Source organism: Hemitrygon akajei, chromosome 12 (genome assembly GCF_048418815.1).
Source record: "Hemitrygon akajei chromosome 12, sHemAka1.3, whole genome shotgun sequence".
Classification (NCBI taxonomy): Eukaryota; Metazoa; Chordata; class Chondrichthyes; order Myliobatiformes; family Dasyatidae; genus Hemitrygon; species Hemitrygon akajei.
The window spans coordinates 30,838,541-30,856,016 of record NC_133135.1 but is presented as its reverse complement, the minus strand read 5'-3'; the positions used below and the strand labels follow the sequence as shown (position 1 = coordinate 30,856,016).

Below are 17,476 nucleotides of genomic sequence, written 5' to 3'. Positions count from 1 at the left end.
AAATGGGAACTAGATCTGATTTGATCTGGCTCAATATTCAAAAAGAAAGGTTTTATCCTACAGTTCTTGAGAATTAATTCATTAGTCACTTTTCTGACCATCTGACCAGTATATTGGCATGTCCCTGAACAACCAAATGTCTATTTTTAAAAAAATTCAAATTCAAACTTTCTAATCAAGGTTCCTAAAAATAAATTGTAATATTAAGTATACTAAAATCACAAGCCAACAGCTTCTAATTAGTAAAACACTCCCCAACCATTATTCTTAACCTACTGATTGTCGGAGTCCCAGTTTTGCTCAATGCCTAAGGATACATCTCATCAGGATCTGGATGTTCTTATTAGCTCAAGTATACAGACATCATAATACCGAGTACGTAGTACAAAATGGCACTCCAAACAAAACAAAACAACATACCCCAGAAAATACAATGTAATCAAAAATCTGTGATTTATAAATTCCTCACCTCATCATATAGTGTACCATTGACATCTGCACCGTAAATTGGTGGGTTGAATGTGAGATTTTTCCAATACTTCCGCTCAAGATCATCAAAGTCCGTATATCGAGGGGTGCAGTATCTGAAAAAAAGATAAAACAACGAATAAGGGTACAATTCCAACCAGAAATTCTATTCTGTTTTAAAATGAGCCAAACTATACTTTACCAGCTACACTGCAGAACAGTACAGCACCATCTGAATATTTTTAAAACTTTGCTGTGCTGGCAGGTCTAAACAAATTCTCTCTGCTCTCATTTTTTAAACTTTCATTCCCATATTAAGAAACGCCAGAAGCAATACAACCATAGAATATCAGCAAGGAATCTAATACTAGAGGAGGACATGGATAGACAGATAAAGCAGAATCTCCCAGTGGCCACATATTTTAATTCCACATTCCATTCCCATTCTGATATGTCTATCCATGGCCTTCTCTACTGTTAAGATGAAGCCACACTCAGATTGGAGGACCGCCACCTTATATTCTGTCTGGATAGCCTCCAACTTGATGGCATGAACATTGATTTCTCTAACTTCCGTTAATGCCCCTCCTCCCCTTCTTACCCCATCCCTTATTTATCTCCCCCCCCCCCTTCTCTCTGCTGGTCTCGACCCGAACTGTTGACTGTACTTCTCCCTATAGATGCTGCCTGGCCTGCTGCGTTCCACCAGCATTTTGTGTGTGTTGCTTGAATTTCCAGCATCTGCAGATTCCCTCGTGCTGGCTTGCATAATGATGCAATTCAGGACCACTGAACCAGGATTCAAAATAGGCTAATTTGAAAATCAAAATTACAATATTTGAAGCCTGAAATTAACACAGAAAATGCTAGAAACAGTTGGCCAGGGAGTATCTTCAGGTTAATGCTTCATGCTGGAAAGAAAGGGTCTTTGGCCAAAAACAGCAACTGCTTCTCTTTCCATAGATTAGTTTGAGCATGCCACAATAAAACAAAATCATGGGTCAAACTATCCTCACTGTGAAGAGATCTTCACTCATTCTTGTTGTGTTAAATCCACTGGCTTGATTCTCAGCATTTAATTTAACTAATGATATACAGTGATGCTAGAAAATTTGTGAACCCTGTAGAACTTTTGATATTTCTGCATAAATATGACCAGAAATGTGATCAGATCTTCATTCAAGTCATAAAGCTAGATAAAAAGAACCCAATTAAACAAGTAACGCAAAAACATTATAGTTTTCATTTATATTTATTGAGAAAAATGACCTAATATTGTACATATTAGTTGAAAAAGTATGTGAACCTTTGCTTTCAGTTACTGGCATGACCTGCATCTGTACAGCACCTTCCACCTTTCCGGTAACTGTTGATCAGTCCTGCACATCGGCTTGGAGGAATTCTAGGCCATTCCTCCTTACAAAACTGATCCAACTCTGGGATGTTTGTAGGCTTCCTTGCATGAACTGCTTGCCTCAGGTCCTTCCACAACAATTCTATAGGATTAAGGTCAGGTCTTTGACGCGACCATTCCAAAATGTGAAATTTCTTCTGCTTAACCATTCTTTGGCAGAATGACTTGTGTGTTTAGGGTCACTATCTCGCTGCATGACCCACTTTCTCTTGAGCTTCAGTTCACGGACAGATACCCTGACAATTCCCTGTAGAATTTGCTGGTAGAGTTCAGAATTCATAGTTCTATCAATGAAGGCAAACCATTCTGTTCCTGAGGAAGTAAAGCAGGCCCAAACCATGACACTGCCACCACGTTTCACAGATGGGGTGAGGTTCATAGTCTAGAATGCAGTACTTGCTTTTCACCAAACAAAACGCTTCTCATTTAGCCGAAAAGTTCTATCTTGGACTCATCCGTCCACAGAACATTCTTCCAACAGCTTTCTGGCTTATCCATGTAGTCTTTAGGCAGCAACGTTCTTCTTGGAGAGTAGTGATTTTCTCCTTGCAAACCTGCCATGCACACCATTGTTGTTCAGTGTTTGCCTGATAGTAGACTTATGAACACTGATATTAGCTAATGTGAGAGAGCCTGTAGCTTCTTAGAAGTTACCCTCGGGTTCTTTGTGACCTCCTGGAGTACTACATGCCTTGCTCTTGGTGTAATTTTTGTTGGTCAACCACTCCCAGGGAGAGTAACAACAATGTTGAATTGCCTCCAGTTGTACACCATCTGTCTGATTGTGGATTACTCTTTAGGAATGGTTTTGCATCCTTTTCCAGCCTGGTGAGCATCTACAACCTTTTTTTTCCCCCTGAGGTCCTCCAAAATCTCATTTGATAGAGGCATGGTGCACTTCCAAAAACCTGAGTGGTGAAGAATATCAGACTTTGAAAGACCCAGATTTATGCTCTTCAAACAGGGCAGGGACTTCCACACTTACACCTGATTGTCATCCTATTGATTGATACACCTGACTAATTTCCCCTTTAAATGAACTGATAATCCTAGCGGTTCATATATTTTATCCAACAAATGCATGCAATATTGGATCATTTTTCTCAATAAATAAATGAAGTATGTCTGTGTGTTATTTATTGAATTGGGTTCTCTTTATCTAGATTTGGGACTTATGTAAAAATCTGATCACAGTTTAGGTCACATTTATGTAGATACAGAAAAAAATTCTAAAGTAGTGGTCACCAATCTTTTTAAGCCCAAGATCCCCTACCTCGGCCTTCGTGAAAGGCAAGATCGACTCCAAATTGATTAGTTACACGCATGCGCACTGGGGCAGAAAGACCGGAAGTAAAACCCCACAACCCAGAAGTAGAAATAATGTATAAACACCAGGGGTACCCACCATTTTTTGCACTGCGGACCAGTTTAATATTGACAATATTCTTGCGGACTGGCCGATGGGGGGGGGGGGGGGGTGGTGGGGTGTTAAACACGACCGGAATACAGCGATACTCGAAGCAGGTTCTTTACGTCCAGTTTATTCCGCAATTTAGTTTTCATGGCTCTCAGCACTTAGCTGCTGTCCCACTTGCTCACGTTTTTTCCGCTGAAAAACTCAGTGGGATCGTCTTTAAGTGCAGGGTGCTTGGACTCAGGGTACCGAAGCAGTTTTGAGGGCTTCATTGCCTCATTAAACAGCCTCCCAGCCCGAACTCCAGCCTCTGCCCGCCCGCTGCCAGACGCCCTGGCCAGGTGCGGCTGGTCGTGGATGGGGTGAGAGGACAAGGTCAGGGCTGGAGGTCCCCATACCAGGGCCACGGCGGTCGCAGTCCAGAGAGCAAGCCAGGAGAGTGACAAGCCCGCGCCCGCCCCCCTTGGAGGACCTATCAGCCAACAAAAGTTTGTTTTAGCAGATCGCAGCGAGGTAGCTGCTCTGATAGTTACGAAACCTTGAGCCTGAATTAGGTCGTCTGCGACTATTTTAGCACCGGGTTCTCCACGAACATTCGGTGTGCTAAACAGGTTTAGAGGAAGCACCCATCTGTCCACGCTCCGGGCCAGTAGCATCGGCACTTCCCGCTGGCCGCGCGAGGCGAACACTGGTGCGAGGGTTTCACTGTGGTTAGGCGACTGATGGCCTCACGTGGGTTCAAGTTCAACAGTGGGCTGACAGGGAATGAGGAAAGGTGCAGCTGACTCATATTGTTACCTCGCGGCCCGGTGGTTGGGGACCACTGAAGTACACTGTGTAGTGTGGGTGAGCTATGCGCATGCGCACTGGGCAGAAAGAACTGAACTAAAACCCCGCAACCCTGAAACAATCTCAACAGTATTTGTGTTTTTTTTTCGTTTTTTTTCTTTTCGGGATCTACTGGGAAAGTCTCAAATATCGACCAGTCGATCGCAATCGACTGGTTGGCAACCACTATTCTAAAGGGTTCACAAACTTTCTAGTACACTGTAAGTGACTGTAAATGTTGGAAGAATTCAGCGGGAAGGAATAGATGCAGAATGAATACAAGATCAACCCAAGCCTTTCCCTCCACAGATGGTGCTTGCGCTGCTGAGTTCCTCCAGCAGTTTACTTTTTCCACTTGATTCAACTGATGTTGCATCAGCTTCAATAAGGTATATGGTAGCAACTTCAAGAAGTTTTGTGAATGGGGGGAGATCAAAAATATTTTTATATACAACTACTACGTCTTTAAGCATAGCCACGTTTTCAAATATAATTATACCTTGAATTTCAATAAGTTTTTTTTGAAAAGGTGCTACTTAAATCTTTCTACTTTTGAATGCCCACAGCCTGTATGCAAAGATAATCTTATTCTGGTGTTAGGAAAGCGAATTTGATTTAGTTGTCAAATTATACCTCATGGTTCTGATTATTTAAGCTTTTCAAAAACCCAGATACTCATGATATACTTACAGGCATGAATAGATATTTGTCCCTTGGGTTCAAATGGTACCACCAGACAGAAAGTTGCATTCACTAAAGCTTTCTGCTACATTAATAAGGATAGGGAGTGAATAGGGGCCTTTAAGATGATGAACCAGTTTCACAAGTTTATAAAGAACATGCTGCTTCTTGCAAAGCAGCTGAAAACCAAGGACCATAAATAAGATGCTCTTAAAATTCAGTCAAAATGTTACCCAGAATTTGGCAGAACATGGAATTCACTGCAATGAAAAGTTAATGCAAAGATGCATATTAAAAGGGAAATTGAATAAGTAATAGGTATTTTAGGCAAGAAAGCAACAGAAGAACTTTTTGATTAATGCTCCTTGCTGCAAGTTCTATGCAACTGATATCCATGTTAAATATCAAAGAACAAAAAGAAAATGGACGATGAGAAGCAAATACGAAAATGGAGCAAAATTTCAAAAACATTGCAAATGCTTTAGATCATAATTTCGATTTCCAATTTTATCAGTCTATTGTACTAAAGTATGATACAGAGAGGTTCTCTTACTTGTCACTGTTAGCTATTTTTCGGAATTCCCGCACAGTGATTGGCTTCTTCTGAATATTGTACTGTGTAAAGAGGCCTGACTGGCCTGTTACCACTTGTTGAATAGGTGATGGAATCACCAGATCGTCAATGTCATCATAGCTTCTACAAGGCTTCCATTCTTTTGGTGGGACAACCTGTTAGGAATATGAATAATCAGCAGAGTAAATTCACAGCTCCTAGCTTCAAGATGTTTGAAATATTAAAGTACATCCTGGTTTAGTGCAGTAAACTGGGTCATGAGCTACAAGATGCTGACTTTACCCAAGTGTTTAAAGTCATTACTATATATATTTATATCCAAATAAATGCAGACATATCCTGTTTAAAGATCAGCTGCATGCTATAATTTGTTCATCAGAAATCGATACAGAGCTCTGAACCCAATTTCATTAAAGCACATTTACATGAAAATAGATCTTGTAAATGTCCTCACTTCTTTTTGAGACTTCTGCCTGTCAGAGTTGATCATGAATATCGTCTCCAAGCTCTCAAGCCAGGGCAGTATGATATAGTGAGCAAACTGATACCATGTAGCAAGCTCCCCCTCTCCATGCATCTCATGAATTTAAAGGAATGGCATAGATTGATACCATTTGGTACCAGCATCGTTGCTGGAGTTGCCAGTCAGCATTGAACTCAATGTAGGATTGCCTTATGGACTCCAGCTCCGGATTTTTCCCCCTCAGGATTTACTCCTGAAGCCTTCCTTATGTGTGGGTATTGCCTCAAGGCAGTGGAGGTTTAAGATCAGAATTTTCCTTCTCCTAGATGAACTGCCAACTATGGCTGATAAGCCCTATCTGCCCGAGGTGACTGTCTTAAGGCACCAGTAACCCGCCTTCTGTCATTAGGAAGGCAGCCAGGTTTAGTAGCTAAGCCACACATGAAGGCAAGGAGCTGAACCTGGCTGTCAGAGGATATTTGAGGCACACACCATTGTGAGCATCTAATAGGTGGTGGCAGTTTGCTATAAAAACCTTAAGTCAAAATATACCATAAACTAAGCACAGTTAACTTTTAAGTATCCAGAAGTCTCAATAAGGTACAGCTATATTATTTTATCAATATCAATTCACTAACCTCCCAAAATCCACTCTTCACAATGCTACAAGGAATAAAATGCAATCATTTGGATCCTTCAAAAATTTAATATCACAAATTGCTTCTAACTCGCTTCAAAGCTGACATGTTTAATTGTTGTCTGTGAGATTTGAATATCAGTTTTCATTAGCCAACAGCCTCTGAGACTTGTCATGCAAACAATGAAGGTTAAGAACTATCACGGCTAACTATATCACAATAGAACACTATTACCTTTTTAAAAAAAAAAAAAATAACGTTTACTGAACTCACCACATTTTTCATCTGGGTCTCTGTAACACCCATTAAGGAAACAACAGCCTAGAAAAGAAGCTCTAAGTTGCAATTGTAGTAAGTTACCGGTTCAGGTTAATTTGAATGAAACTAGAGCTCTCTATACATTTGTCAGTGATAATCCAGTGATACTGCAGGAGGCTCAACATTCCCAAGCAGCAAGGAGCAGGTGGAAGAGGAAGTGAAGAATCATTAGCATTAGTTTGTGATGAAAATCCAATAATGCTTGGTCCAAGTGCCTTGTGTAAACTCATGACTTAAAAGTTAATATTCCCTTCATTAAAAAGCTAACAAACCTCTTTTTGGTGCACCAAAAGGCCAATTAGATAATGACCAGATAAGATCACAATATTTCATAAGGCTGTTAACTGTCACAATTGCTCAAGATGGTGTAAGTCTATTTTCTCAATTTGTAGATTCTGAGGGTACTGTAGTGCTGTTGTGTTACAGTTTCAGGATTTTGTCCAAAAGACAAAGAGGTGATAATAAATTTCCAAGTCAGAATGGATTGTGATCTTGAAGGACACTTGCAATTCCTGGCTTTCACATCCACTGCTATCCCATTCTTTGAGGTGGTACAGATCTCAGCTTAATGAGGAGAGATCTACAAAGCATCAGTTACATGAGGTATGCCATACTCTTGCTGTAGCACTGGCAGTGAATCTTTAAGGTAGTGGACAAGACAACAATCAAACAAGCTGCTTTGTCTTGAGACATTCTTCTCGAGTACTGTAGATGGAGCCATGCAGGAGTGCATTTCAGTGACTTTTACCTTTCTGACAATAAAATGCCTAGAGCATGATGTGCCAAAGATCCCACGCAAAATACGCAACCTCTGATTAATTTCCTTAAGACACAATATTGAAGTGATTGAGCCAATTAATCTCTCAGCTGTCATCAATCAGCAGATATCAGCATCTGCTGAAGAGAAAGAGGAAAACTTATGGTACTCAAAACTCACAGCAATGACCTAAAGCTCACAACAAAACATTTATGTCATGATAGGAAATGTGACTTTTTAAAAAATTAGCTGTGTTATTATTTTGACCACATTTTTAGTGACCAAGAACATCAGTGAATGAGAAGTTTTAGGCAGATTAGCTAAAACCCCATAGTTTTGCTTATAAACAGTTATTGCATTATAGCACCCATTTCACTGTACAGTTTGCATAAGAGACTGTACGTGTTGAAATCTTAAGCAACAAACAAAATGCTGGAGAACTCAGTGGGTCATGTAGCATCTATGGAGAGAAATAGATAGTTGACGTTATGGTCAAGACTGCTCATCTGCAATACTACTGTTTTTGTGTTGCTCACTGGATGGCTTGCCAGATCAAAAGCTTGACAAATTTCAAGATTTAGCAGTTTTGTTTTGCCTCTTTTATGAATCATAGAAAAGTACAAAACAGCAAATCTGTATTGTGTCCATGCAAGCCACAAATACATTTTGCGTTAATCCTTCTTGTGAGTTTTCCATTAATAACCCTGCAGGTTATGGATCAAGTGCTTATCCAGACACTCGAGAAGTGCAAAGAGAACTTCTGCCTCTACCCGTTCAGACAGTGTGTGCCGGACCCCCAGCACAGAGACTTTATTTTCTCAACTTCTGTTTAGTTACCTTGCATCTATGCACCAGCCTGCCTCTACCATTATTGAAATCTCTAATTAAAGAGAGGTCAGCTGTCCACTTAACCTGTCTAATAATTAATCTTGTATAGCTTAATTAAATCTCATCGGTCTCCTTTGATCCAACACCTATCATAGATCTCCAACTCCGATAATCTCAGATCTCCTGTCATGTCTCAAATGCTATTACATCATGTGTATGTGGTGTAGGCTTGAAAGAGGAAAAGAAAAAAAAACTATAAGCAATGCAAGTGTTCTGAAGGACAGCAAAGATTAAGATGTGCTTTTGACAATCTGTACTTCAATCTACCAGCGTTTCTGAGCATGGAAAAATTTGAGCATTTATAACCCAAGGTGGTGAGGTCAGAAGAACCTTGCATATTATTAGTGAATATCCCCTTTCAATGGAAAATTGTTTTTATGCCCAAGTTGCACTTTGAAACTTTTGTCCAAACTCAATATTACTTGCTGAATGAACCCAGAATATACAGTAATCTCACTGAAATCCCCAAAGCCAAGATAGATCTGAGCAATTTTAGTGAATATCCGAGCAATATTCCATATGAACTACTGCAGTCTGTATTTCCCCTGAAATATTACTCTATTCATTGAACCACGTGATACAAGAGTAACCTTAAAGAGAATACTAGCATATTTCTACAATGAAATGGATATTTTGATTGCTAAGTAACATTTTTTTAAAATCGGTATACTCTAATGGAAAAAAATCATAATCAGATTTATTATCACCAGCATGTGACATGAAATACATTAACTTAGCAGCAGCATAATGCAATACATAATCTAGCAGAGAAAAAACAAAAAATAAACAAATCAATTATATATATTGAATAGGTTAAAAAAACATGCAAAACAGAGATACTGCATATGTAAAAAAAAAAGAGTGAGATAGTGTCCAAAGATTCAATGACCCTTTAGGAATTGGATGGTGGAAGGGAAGAAACTGTTCCTGAATCACTGAATGTGTGCCTTCTAGCTTCTGTACCTCCTACCTGATGGTAACAGTGAGAAAAGGGCATGCCCTGGGTGCTAGAGGTCCTTAATAATGGATGCTGCCTTTCTGAGACACCGTTCCATGAAGGTGTCATGGGTACTTTGTAGGCTAGTACCCAAGATGTAGCCGACTAGATTTACAACCTTCTGCAGCATTTTTTTGGTCCTGTGCAATAGCCCTTCCATACCAGACAGTGACGCAGCATGTCAGAATGCTCTCCATGGTACAATAGAAGTTTTTGAGTGTACTTGTTGACATGCCAAATCTCTTCAAACTCCTAATAAAGTATAGCCACTATCTAGCCTTCTTTATAACTACATTGATATGTTGGGACCAGGTTAGATCCTCAGAGATCTTGACACCCAGGAACTTGAAACTGCTCACTCTCTCCACTTCTGATCCCTCTGTGAGGATTGGTATGTGTTCCTTTGTCTTACCCTTCCTGAAGTCCACAATCAGCTCTTCCGTCTTACTGATGTTGAGTGCCAGGTTGTTGCTGTGGCACCATTCCACTAGTTGGCATATCTCACTCCTGTACACCCTCATCACCACCTAAGATTCTACCAACAATGGCTGTATCGTCAGCAAATTTATAGATGGTATTTGAGCTATGCCTAGCCACACAGACGCGTATATAGAGAATACAGCAATGGGCTAAGCACAAACCCCTGAGGTGTGCCAGTGTTGCTCGTCTGCGAGGAGGATATATTAACACCAATCCACACAGATTGTGGTCTTCTGGTTAGGAAGTCGAGGATCCAATTGTAGAGGGAGGTACAGAGGCCCAGGTTTTGCAACTTCTCAATCAGGATTGCAGGAATGATACTATTAAATGCTGAGCTACAGTCGATGAACAGCATCCGGACATAGGTGTTTGTGTTGTCCAGGTGGTCTAAAGCTGTGTGGAGAGCCATTGAGATTGGGTCTGCCACTGATCTATGTGGCAATAGGGAAATTGCAATAGGTCCAGAAACTTGCTGAGACAGGAGTTCAGTCTAGTCATAACCAACCTCTCAAAGCACTTCATCACTTCGATGTGAGTGCTACTGGGCAATAGTCATTAAGGCAGCCCGCATTATTCTTCTTAGGCACTGGTATAACCGTTGCCTTTTTGAAGCAAGTGGGAACTTCCACCCGTAGCAATGAGAGGTTGAAAATGTCCTTGAATACTCTCGCTAGTTGGTTGGCACAGGTTTTCAGAGCCTTACCAGGTACTCCATTGGGACATTCAGCCTTGTGAGGGTTCACTCTCTATAAAGAGAGCTTATCATCGGCCTCTGAGATGGAGACCACAGGGTTGTCAGGTGCAGCAGGGATCTTCACAGCTGTAGATGTGTTCTCCCTTTCAAAGCGTGCATAGAATGTGTTGAGTTCATCTGGTAGTGAAGCATCACTGCCATTCATGCTATCGGATTTCGCTTTGTAGGAAGTAATGTCTTGCAGACCCTGCCAGAGTTGCCGTGCATCGATGTTGCCTCTGCAAATCATACCTGGTTTTTTGGTACAGGCCTGGGTCGCCAGATTTGAATGCCACAGATCTAGCCTTCACCAGAAGATGTACCTCATGGTTCATTCACAGCTTTTGATTTGAAAGTACAGTAAGTCTTTGTAGGCACACACTCATCCACACAGGTTTTAATGAAGTTGGTAGCAACTGCAGCATACACATTCAGGTTCGAAGACGAATCCCTGAATACAGTCCAGTCCACCGATTCAAAGCAGTCCCATGGGCACTCCTGTACTTCCCTTGTCTATACCTTCTGGGTCCTAACTGCTGGTGCTGCAGTCTTCAGTCTCTGCCTATACTCAGGGAGTAGAAGTACAGCTAGGTGATCAGACTTTCCAAAGTGAGGGTGTGGAATAGCACGGTAGGCATTCTTGATGGTGGTTTAGCAATGGTCCAGTGTGTTGTTTCCTCTGGTATTGCAAGGATGACACTTTACTGCTAGATGTTCCAGTTCAGGTGAGCAGAATTAGGACAGCAGTAATATATTTGTGCACCAAAAAGAGTGGATCATGAGGCATACTCTGGCACCTCTGCTTTTGAGACTCAAGAGATCTATCCTGACGGTGTATAGTAACCCATCGATCTGGATCGCTGCAACTGGTATGGAAGGGGTTAACCAGAATTCCGTGAAACAAAGGACACATGTGGTCTTAATATCTCTCTGATTCAGCACCCTGGCTCTGAGATCATTGATTTTATTCACCAGATTATCTTGCTGCACGTTCACCAGCAAGATAATCAGTATAGGGAGCTTAAAACTCCGTTTCCTTAAACGCACTTGTAATCCTGATCTATAACCACGCTTCCTCTGTGGGCTCTTCCAAACACAATTGGTGTTGTTTCCGTTGGTTTTAAGCAGTGAAAGTTCATTTAAATGCATCAAGACATCTTTGTTGACTGTACTGACCTTGGAAGCAGTTGTGCTTTTTAGCTGTATCAGACTGAAACAGGAATATTTAACCCTATCCACTGAGAGTTCTGTTGCTACTCAAGGCGCACTTAGGTGCTCCAGAAATAAAAATTTGTTGAAATGTGAAAAAAAAAGATGATGCTTTGAAAACAAGATAGATTTAAGGCACCAACATTTTCATTTAGACCTGGTTCTGTCTACAATATTATATTTGCAGATTTGTTATTTTAAATTGAAAAAGGATCTTGTACTTTCTCGTCATATATAAAGAAGACTTTTCTCAGGCTTCCAGCCAGGTACAAGCATCAATTTTAACCGACATTTTGATGACAAAGTCTACCATCTTGGTATATTTGGTGCTATATTTTGGTAGGAATAATCAAATTAGCACATACATGGTAAATGGTAGGGCACTGAAGAATGAAGTACAACAGAGTGATCTAGAAATAATATTGCATAGTTCCCTGAAGGTGGAATCTTATGTGGATAGGGTGGTGAAGAAAGCTTTTGGTATGCTGGCCTTTATAAATCAGAGCATTCAGTATAGAAGTTGGGATGTAATGTTAAAATTGTACAAGGCATTTGTAAGGCCAAATTTGGAGTATTGTGTACAGTTCTGGTCACTGAATTATAGGAAAGATGTGAACAAAATAGAGAGAGTACAGAGAAGGTTTACTAGAATGTTACCTGGATTTCAGCACCTAAGTTACAGGGAAAGATTGAACAAGTTAGGTCTTTATTCTTTGGAGTGTAGAAGGTTGAGGGGGGACTTCATAGAGGTATTTAAAATTATGAGTGGGATAGATAGAGTTGAGGTGGATAGGCTTTTTCCATTGAGAGTAAGGGAGATTCAAACAAGAGGACATGAGTTGAGAGTTAGGGGGCAAAAGTTTAAGGGTAACACGAGGGGGAATTTCTTTACTCAGAGTGGTAGCTGTGTGGAACGAGCTTCCAGTAGAAGTGGTAGAGGCAGGTTCGATATTGTCATTTAAAGTAAAATTGGATAGGTATATGGACAGGAAAGGAATGGAGGGTTATGGACTGAGTGCAGGTTGGTGGGACTAGGTGAGAGTAAGCATTCCGCATGGACTAGAAGGGCCGAGTTGGCCTGTTTCCACGCTGTAATTGTTATATGGTTGTACCTTCATCAGGGATGTTGCCTAGGCATGTCTAGTCCAGTGATATGTACCGATGGGATATGGGGGGGAGTGGGCATATATACCATTAGACTAGATATGCCTAGGTATCATCCCTGATGAAGATGGCAAAGTTTGTCATTGAAACGTTGGTTAAAACTGATAGCTGTATACCCGGCTGGAAGCTCGAGAAGAGTTTATTTATGATACCGGTTGGAAGCTCGAGAAGAGTATGCAAAAGTTTGGGCACCCCTGGTCAAAATTTGTTATTGTGAATAGCTAAGCAAGTAAAAGATGACCTGATTTCCAAAAGGCATGAAGTTAAAGATGACATGCTTCTTTAATATTTTAAGCAAGATTACTTTTTGATTTCCATCTTTTACAGTTTCAAAATAACAAAGAAAGGGCCCGAAGCAGAAGTTTGGGCATTCTGCTTGGTCAGTACTTAGTAACACCCCGTTTGGCAAGTATCACAGCTTGTAAATGCTTTCTGTAACCAGCTAAGAGTCTTTCAATTCTAGTTTGGGAGATTTCTGCCCATTCTTCCTTGCAAAAGGCTTCTAGTTCTGAGAGATTCTTGGGCCGTCTTGCATGCACTGCTCTTTTGAGGTCTATCTACAGATTCTCGATGATGTTTAGGTCGGGGACTGTGAGGGCCATGGCAAAACCTTCAGCTTGCGCCTCTTGAGGTAGTCCATTATGGATTTTGAGGTATGTTTAGGATCATTATCCTGTTGTAGAAGCCATCCTCTTTTCAGCTTCAGCGCTTTTTTTTTTTTAAAAACAGACGGTTTGCTTCCAGAATTTGCTGGTATTTAAATAAATTTAATCTTCCCTCAACCAGTGAAATGTTCCCCGTGCCACTGGCTGCAACACAAGACCGATCCACCCCCATGCTTAACAGTTGGAGAGGTATTCTTTTCATGAAATTCTGCACCCTTTTTCCTCCACACATACCTTTGCTCATTGCGGCCAAAATGTTCTATTTTAACTTCATCAGTCCACAGGACTTGTTTCCAAAATGCATCAGGCTTGTTTAGATGTTCCTTTGCAAACTTCTGACGGAGAATTTTGTGGCGAGGAGGCAGGAAAGGTTTTCTTCTGATGACTCTTCCACGAAGGTCATACTTGTGCAGGTGTCGCTGCACAGTAGAACAGTGCACCATCACTCCAGAGTCTGCTACATCTTCCTGAAGGTCTTTTGCAGTCAAACGGGGGTTTTGATTTGCCTTTCTAGCAATCCTACGAGCAGTTCTCTCAGAAAGTTTTCTTGGTCTTCCAGACCTCAACTTGACCTCCACCCTTCCTGTTAACTGCCATTTCTTAATTACATTAAGAACTGAGGAAACGGCTACCTGAAAATGCTTTTCTATCTTCTTATAGCCTTCTCCTGCTTTGTGGGCATCATTTATTTTAAATTTCAGAGTGCTAAGCAGCTGATTAGAGGAGCCCATGGCTGCTGATTGTTGGGACAAGGTTTGAGGAAGCAGGGTATTTATAAAGCTTTGAAATTTGCATCACCTGGCCTTTCCAAATGATGACTGTGAACAAGCTAATTAAGGTCTGAGACTTCGGTAAAAGTTATCTGAGAGCTCAAATCTCTTGGGGTGCCCAAACTTTTGCATGGTGCTCCTTTCCTTTTTCTCACTCTGAAATTGTACAAAGCAAAAATAATACACGAATCTTGGTTTAAATGTTGAAAAAAATGTTTCATCTTTAACTTTATGACTTTTGGAGATCAGTTAATCATCTACTCATTTAACTATTCACAGTAACAGAAATTATGACCAGGGTGCCCAAACTTCTGCATGCCATTGTATTTTTAAAATTTATCAGCAAATTGGAGAACGTTGCCTGCAAGAAACAAATTGTATGCAAAGAAATTTCAGATCAGCTGATTGCCTTATGCAAGAAACAATCTGTACCGAGTGCCACAAGCACTACTCCAATACAATCTATTCCAAGCTTGGGAATGTAGAATACTATTCCCTTAAAAAGTAAAACAACCATAATTATGCATATTTCTCGGGTTACCTTTGCAAGTCCAGCGCGATGAGCACCTTGCGTTTCTATATACGCAATATAACGGCTGAAGTTTTGGAATTCTTCCATTGTGGGATAAAAAGTCATTATCCGAGAATTAGGATTGTGCATTCCTGATTCTGATGCCATGTTTGCCAACTTCAATGATCTACAAACAAAAATTCAGGAAATTGATATTTTGCAAGCAATGTACATAATATTCTCAATGACCAATAACAGATGATGCTGAAGCAGGTTCAAGCTACTGCTACCATTCCACCACTGCCACTTAGCGTTTCCAGAGAGGAGAATAGCACTTAAGATGCTGCACCTCCAAAACATACAATTTTTCTTAATTCCGATATCTAAATGGATAGCCAAACGTTAAGTATGATGCTCAATATTTTCAGCAGCACTGCAAAATTAATTAAATACTAGCGGTTGAATTATAGCTCGCTCCAGGTGGCAGCCATTAATAAGAGTCAACACACAATTGCAGAAGTTAATTTAACAATAATAGTGAATGAATAGACGTCAGAGACTGGGACACAAGTGCATTTATTATGCCGGCAACAGGACGGTCAGGCGATATTGTCAAAGCTTGAATTGACCTGTGCAGAGACCAGCGCGATAATAATCATAATAAAAGCTCTCTGCAGCAACATTGGCGGCCTTAGAGCGCCAGAGACTAGTTCCGAATCCGTGACCGGGTACATCCCGTGTCAACAAAGAGCGAGAGCGGACCCCACACTCGTCGCCCGGCGGGTGATCAACCTCACCTCACACCCCCACCACCACCCCTCAGCAGCGGGTGACAATGAACACAGACAGGGAGATGGGGGCTCGGCCTGTCCTTTTGTTTGTTGCGGGCGTCCTCCAGATCACGCCTTTCATTTTCACTTTCGGCCCGGCACCGCACGCCCACTCCCCTCGGGCCCGAGGTGGGCGAACGTACCGCGACTCCGGCGCCTGGGGCGCTGCTCTTTAACCCGCTTTGTGGCCGCGGCACTGGGGGTGGGGTGGACGGAGCGGATGGGCCCGCTGAGGGGGGAGGGGCGAGGAGCAGGCCCGTACGCGGCCCTCCTCCTATTGTTAGAAGCTGTCACCTCCCGCCGCGACGGCTCGAGCACGGGGCCGTGATCCCGATCGCAGCCGAGTTCCAGGCCTCTCCCGCGGGCCCCGCTCCACCGAGCAGCAGCAAGCGGCCCACGGCTGTTTTTTCCTGCCGTCCCCGATGGCACTTGGCGTCAAACAAACCTCCACACCGCTGTCCTCCCACCCCTTCCTTCCGCAGCGTCGGCCCTGGTTGGGGCCCACCGACACCCTGACCAAAACACACTGATATCGGAGCACGGCGATTGGTTAATTCTCCTGTCAGTCATGCCATTGCTAAGCAAGTTGCGATGCCTCAAGTTACGACAACCGGAAATTATTATTTTTGGGTAAAATGGAAATCATCGAGGTTTAAAGTAAAAGCAGAAAGTTCCTTGATGTGCGAGCCAAACAAACTTACGTCTGGGATACAGAGTGTCCGGACCACCGTGGTTTTTTCGTGTCTTTTTTGCTAAACCCCCTTTGACATTTCGACCATCCCTTTCCCCAAACAAGACCACACAATCAACCAATCAATACAAACGTTCCGATCACCAGCCAATCAACACCATAGATTAGAAAATTCACCAATCAGCTCCGTTAGCCAATGAGCACAGCGACTCCTAATGGAAACTAACCAACAGCGCAATTCTCTTAGCTCTACGTCTGCCATGATCTAACCAATCAACACAACTACTCCACGGCTTCCAGCCAATCATAGCCAGTTATCGATACTTTACATTATAGTCAGACAATGCCTGTTTGAAACTGGGAAACCAGATGCTCCACGATTCCCTAAAGCCATCAAACTGTCTAATCTCAAAAAAGCGAACGAGTAGCTATCATCATTTTGTTTGCATCAACCGACCAATAGACATCGGAGCAGTTCGCAGTCGGCCAATCTGCAGCTGCACGTCTGGACCAACCAGGAGAGTTGTGATTCCGCGTCCGTCCAATCGCTATGCAGACGGCGACTTCCATTGGTCGCGTGCGAGTCTGCACATCCACCGCCTCGTGACCTTCCGGGAGAAGTGCGGGTGCGGGCGCGGGCGCGGGCAGGGCGCAGTTGCCGGAGTCACCAACTGCGGAGGTGGGGACGTTGTGCATTTGACGGTCCGGGCAAAGATCATCAGGCTAAGTGTATTTGCCTTTTTGTTGTCCATTTGATTGCCCGTTATCCTCAATAGCATAAAGTCACAGAGACAGGTCTTTCGGACCATTTAATCGACCTGCACCGGGACCTTAACCCTCCATACTCCTATCATCCAAGTACCAGCCTTCTTTTAAATGTTGAAATCCAGCTGGCGTGTACTTCTTGTGCTGGCAGCTTGTTCCACACTCAAACGACCCCTTAAACCATCACCCTTTATCGTTGACCTCAGTGGGAAAAGCCC

At 42.1% G+C, this 17,476-nt stretch overlaps 1 protein-coding gene across 5 annotated transcripts in view; it reads right to left on the bottom strand.

The window, feature by feature from the left end:
* LOC140736841 (lysine-specific demethylase 4A-like) overlaps nucleotides 1-16,617 on the bottom strand; it is a 65,920-nt gene extending 49,303 nt beyond the window's left edge. Inside the window, exons 1-4 of one of the 5 annotated variants that reach the window (XM_073062818.1) lie at nucleotides 16,504-16,617; nucleotides 15,003-15,159; nucleotides 5,359-5,534; nucleotides 470-584 (exon numbers count right to left, since the gene is read on the bottom strand). In XM_073062818.1, the coding sequence (XP_072918919.1) occupies nucleotides 470-584; nucleotides 5,359-5,534; nucleotides 15,003-15,140 (429 nt within the window). In that variant the 5' untranslated portion in view covers nucleotides 15,141-15,159; nucleotides 16,504-16,617. The other 4 variants (XM_073062820.1, XM_073062819.1, XM_073062821.1 and 1 more) reach the window with 4 other exon arrangements.
* Between the last annotated feature and the right edge of the window lie 859 nt (nucleotides 16,618-17,476).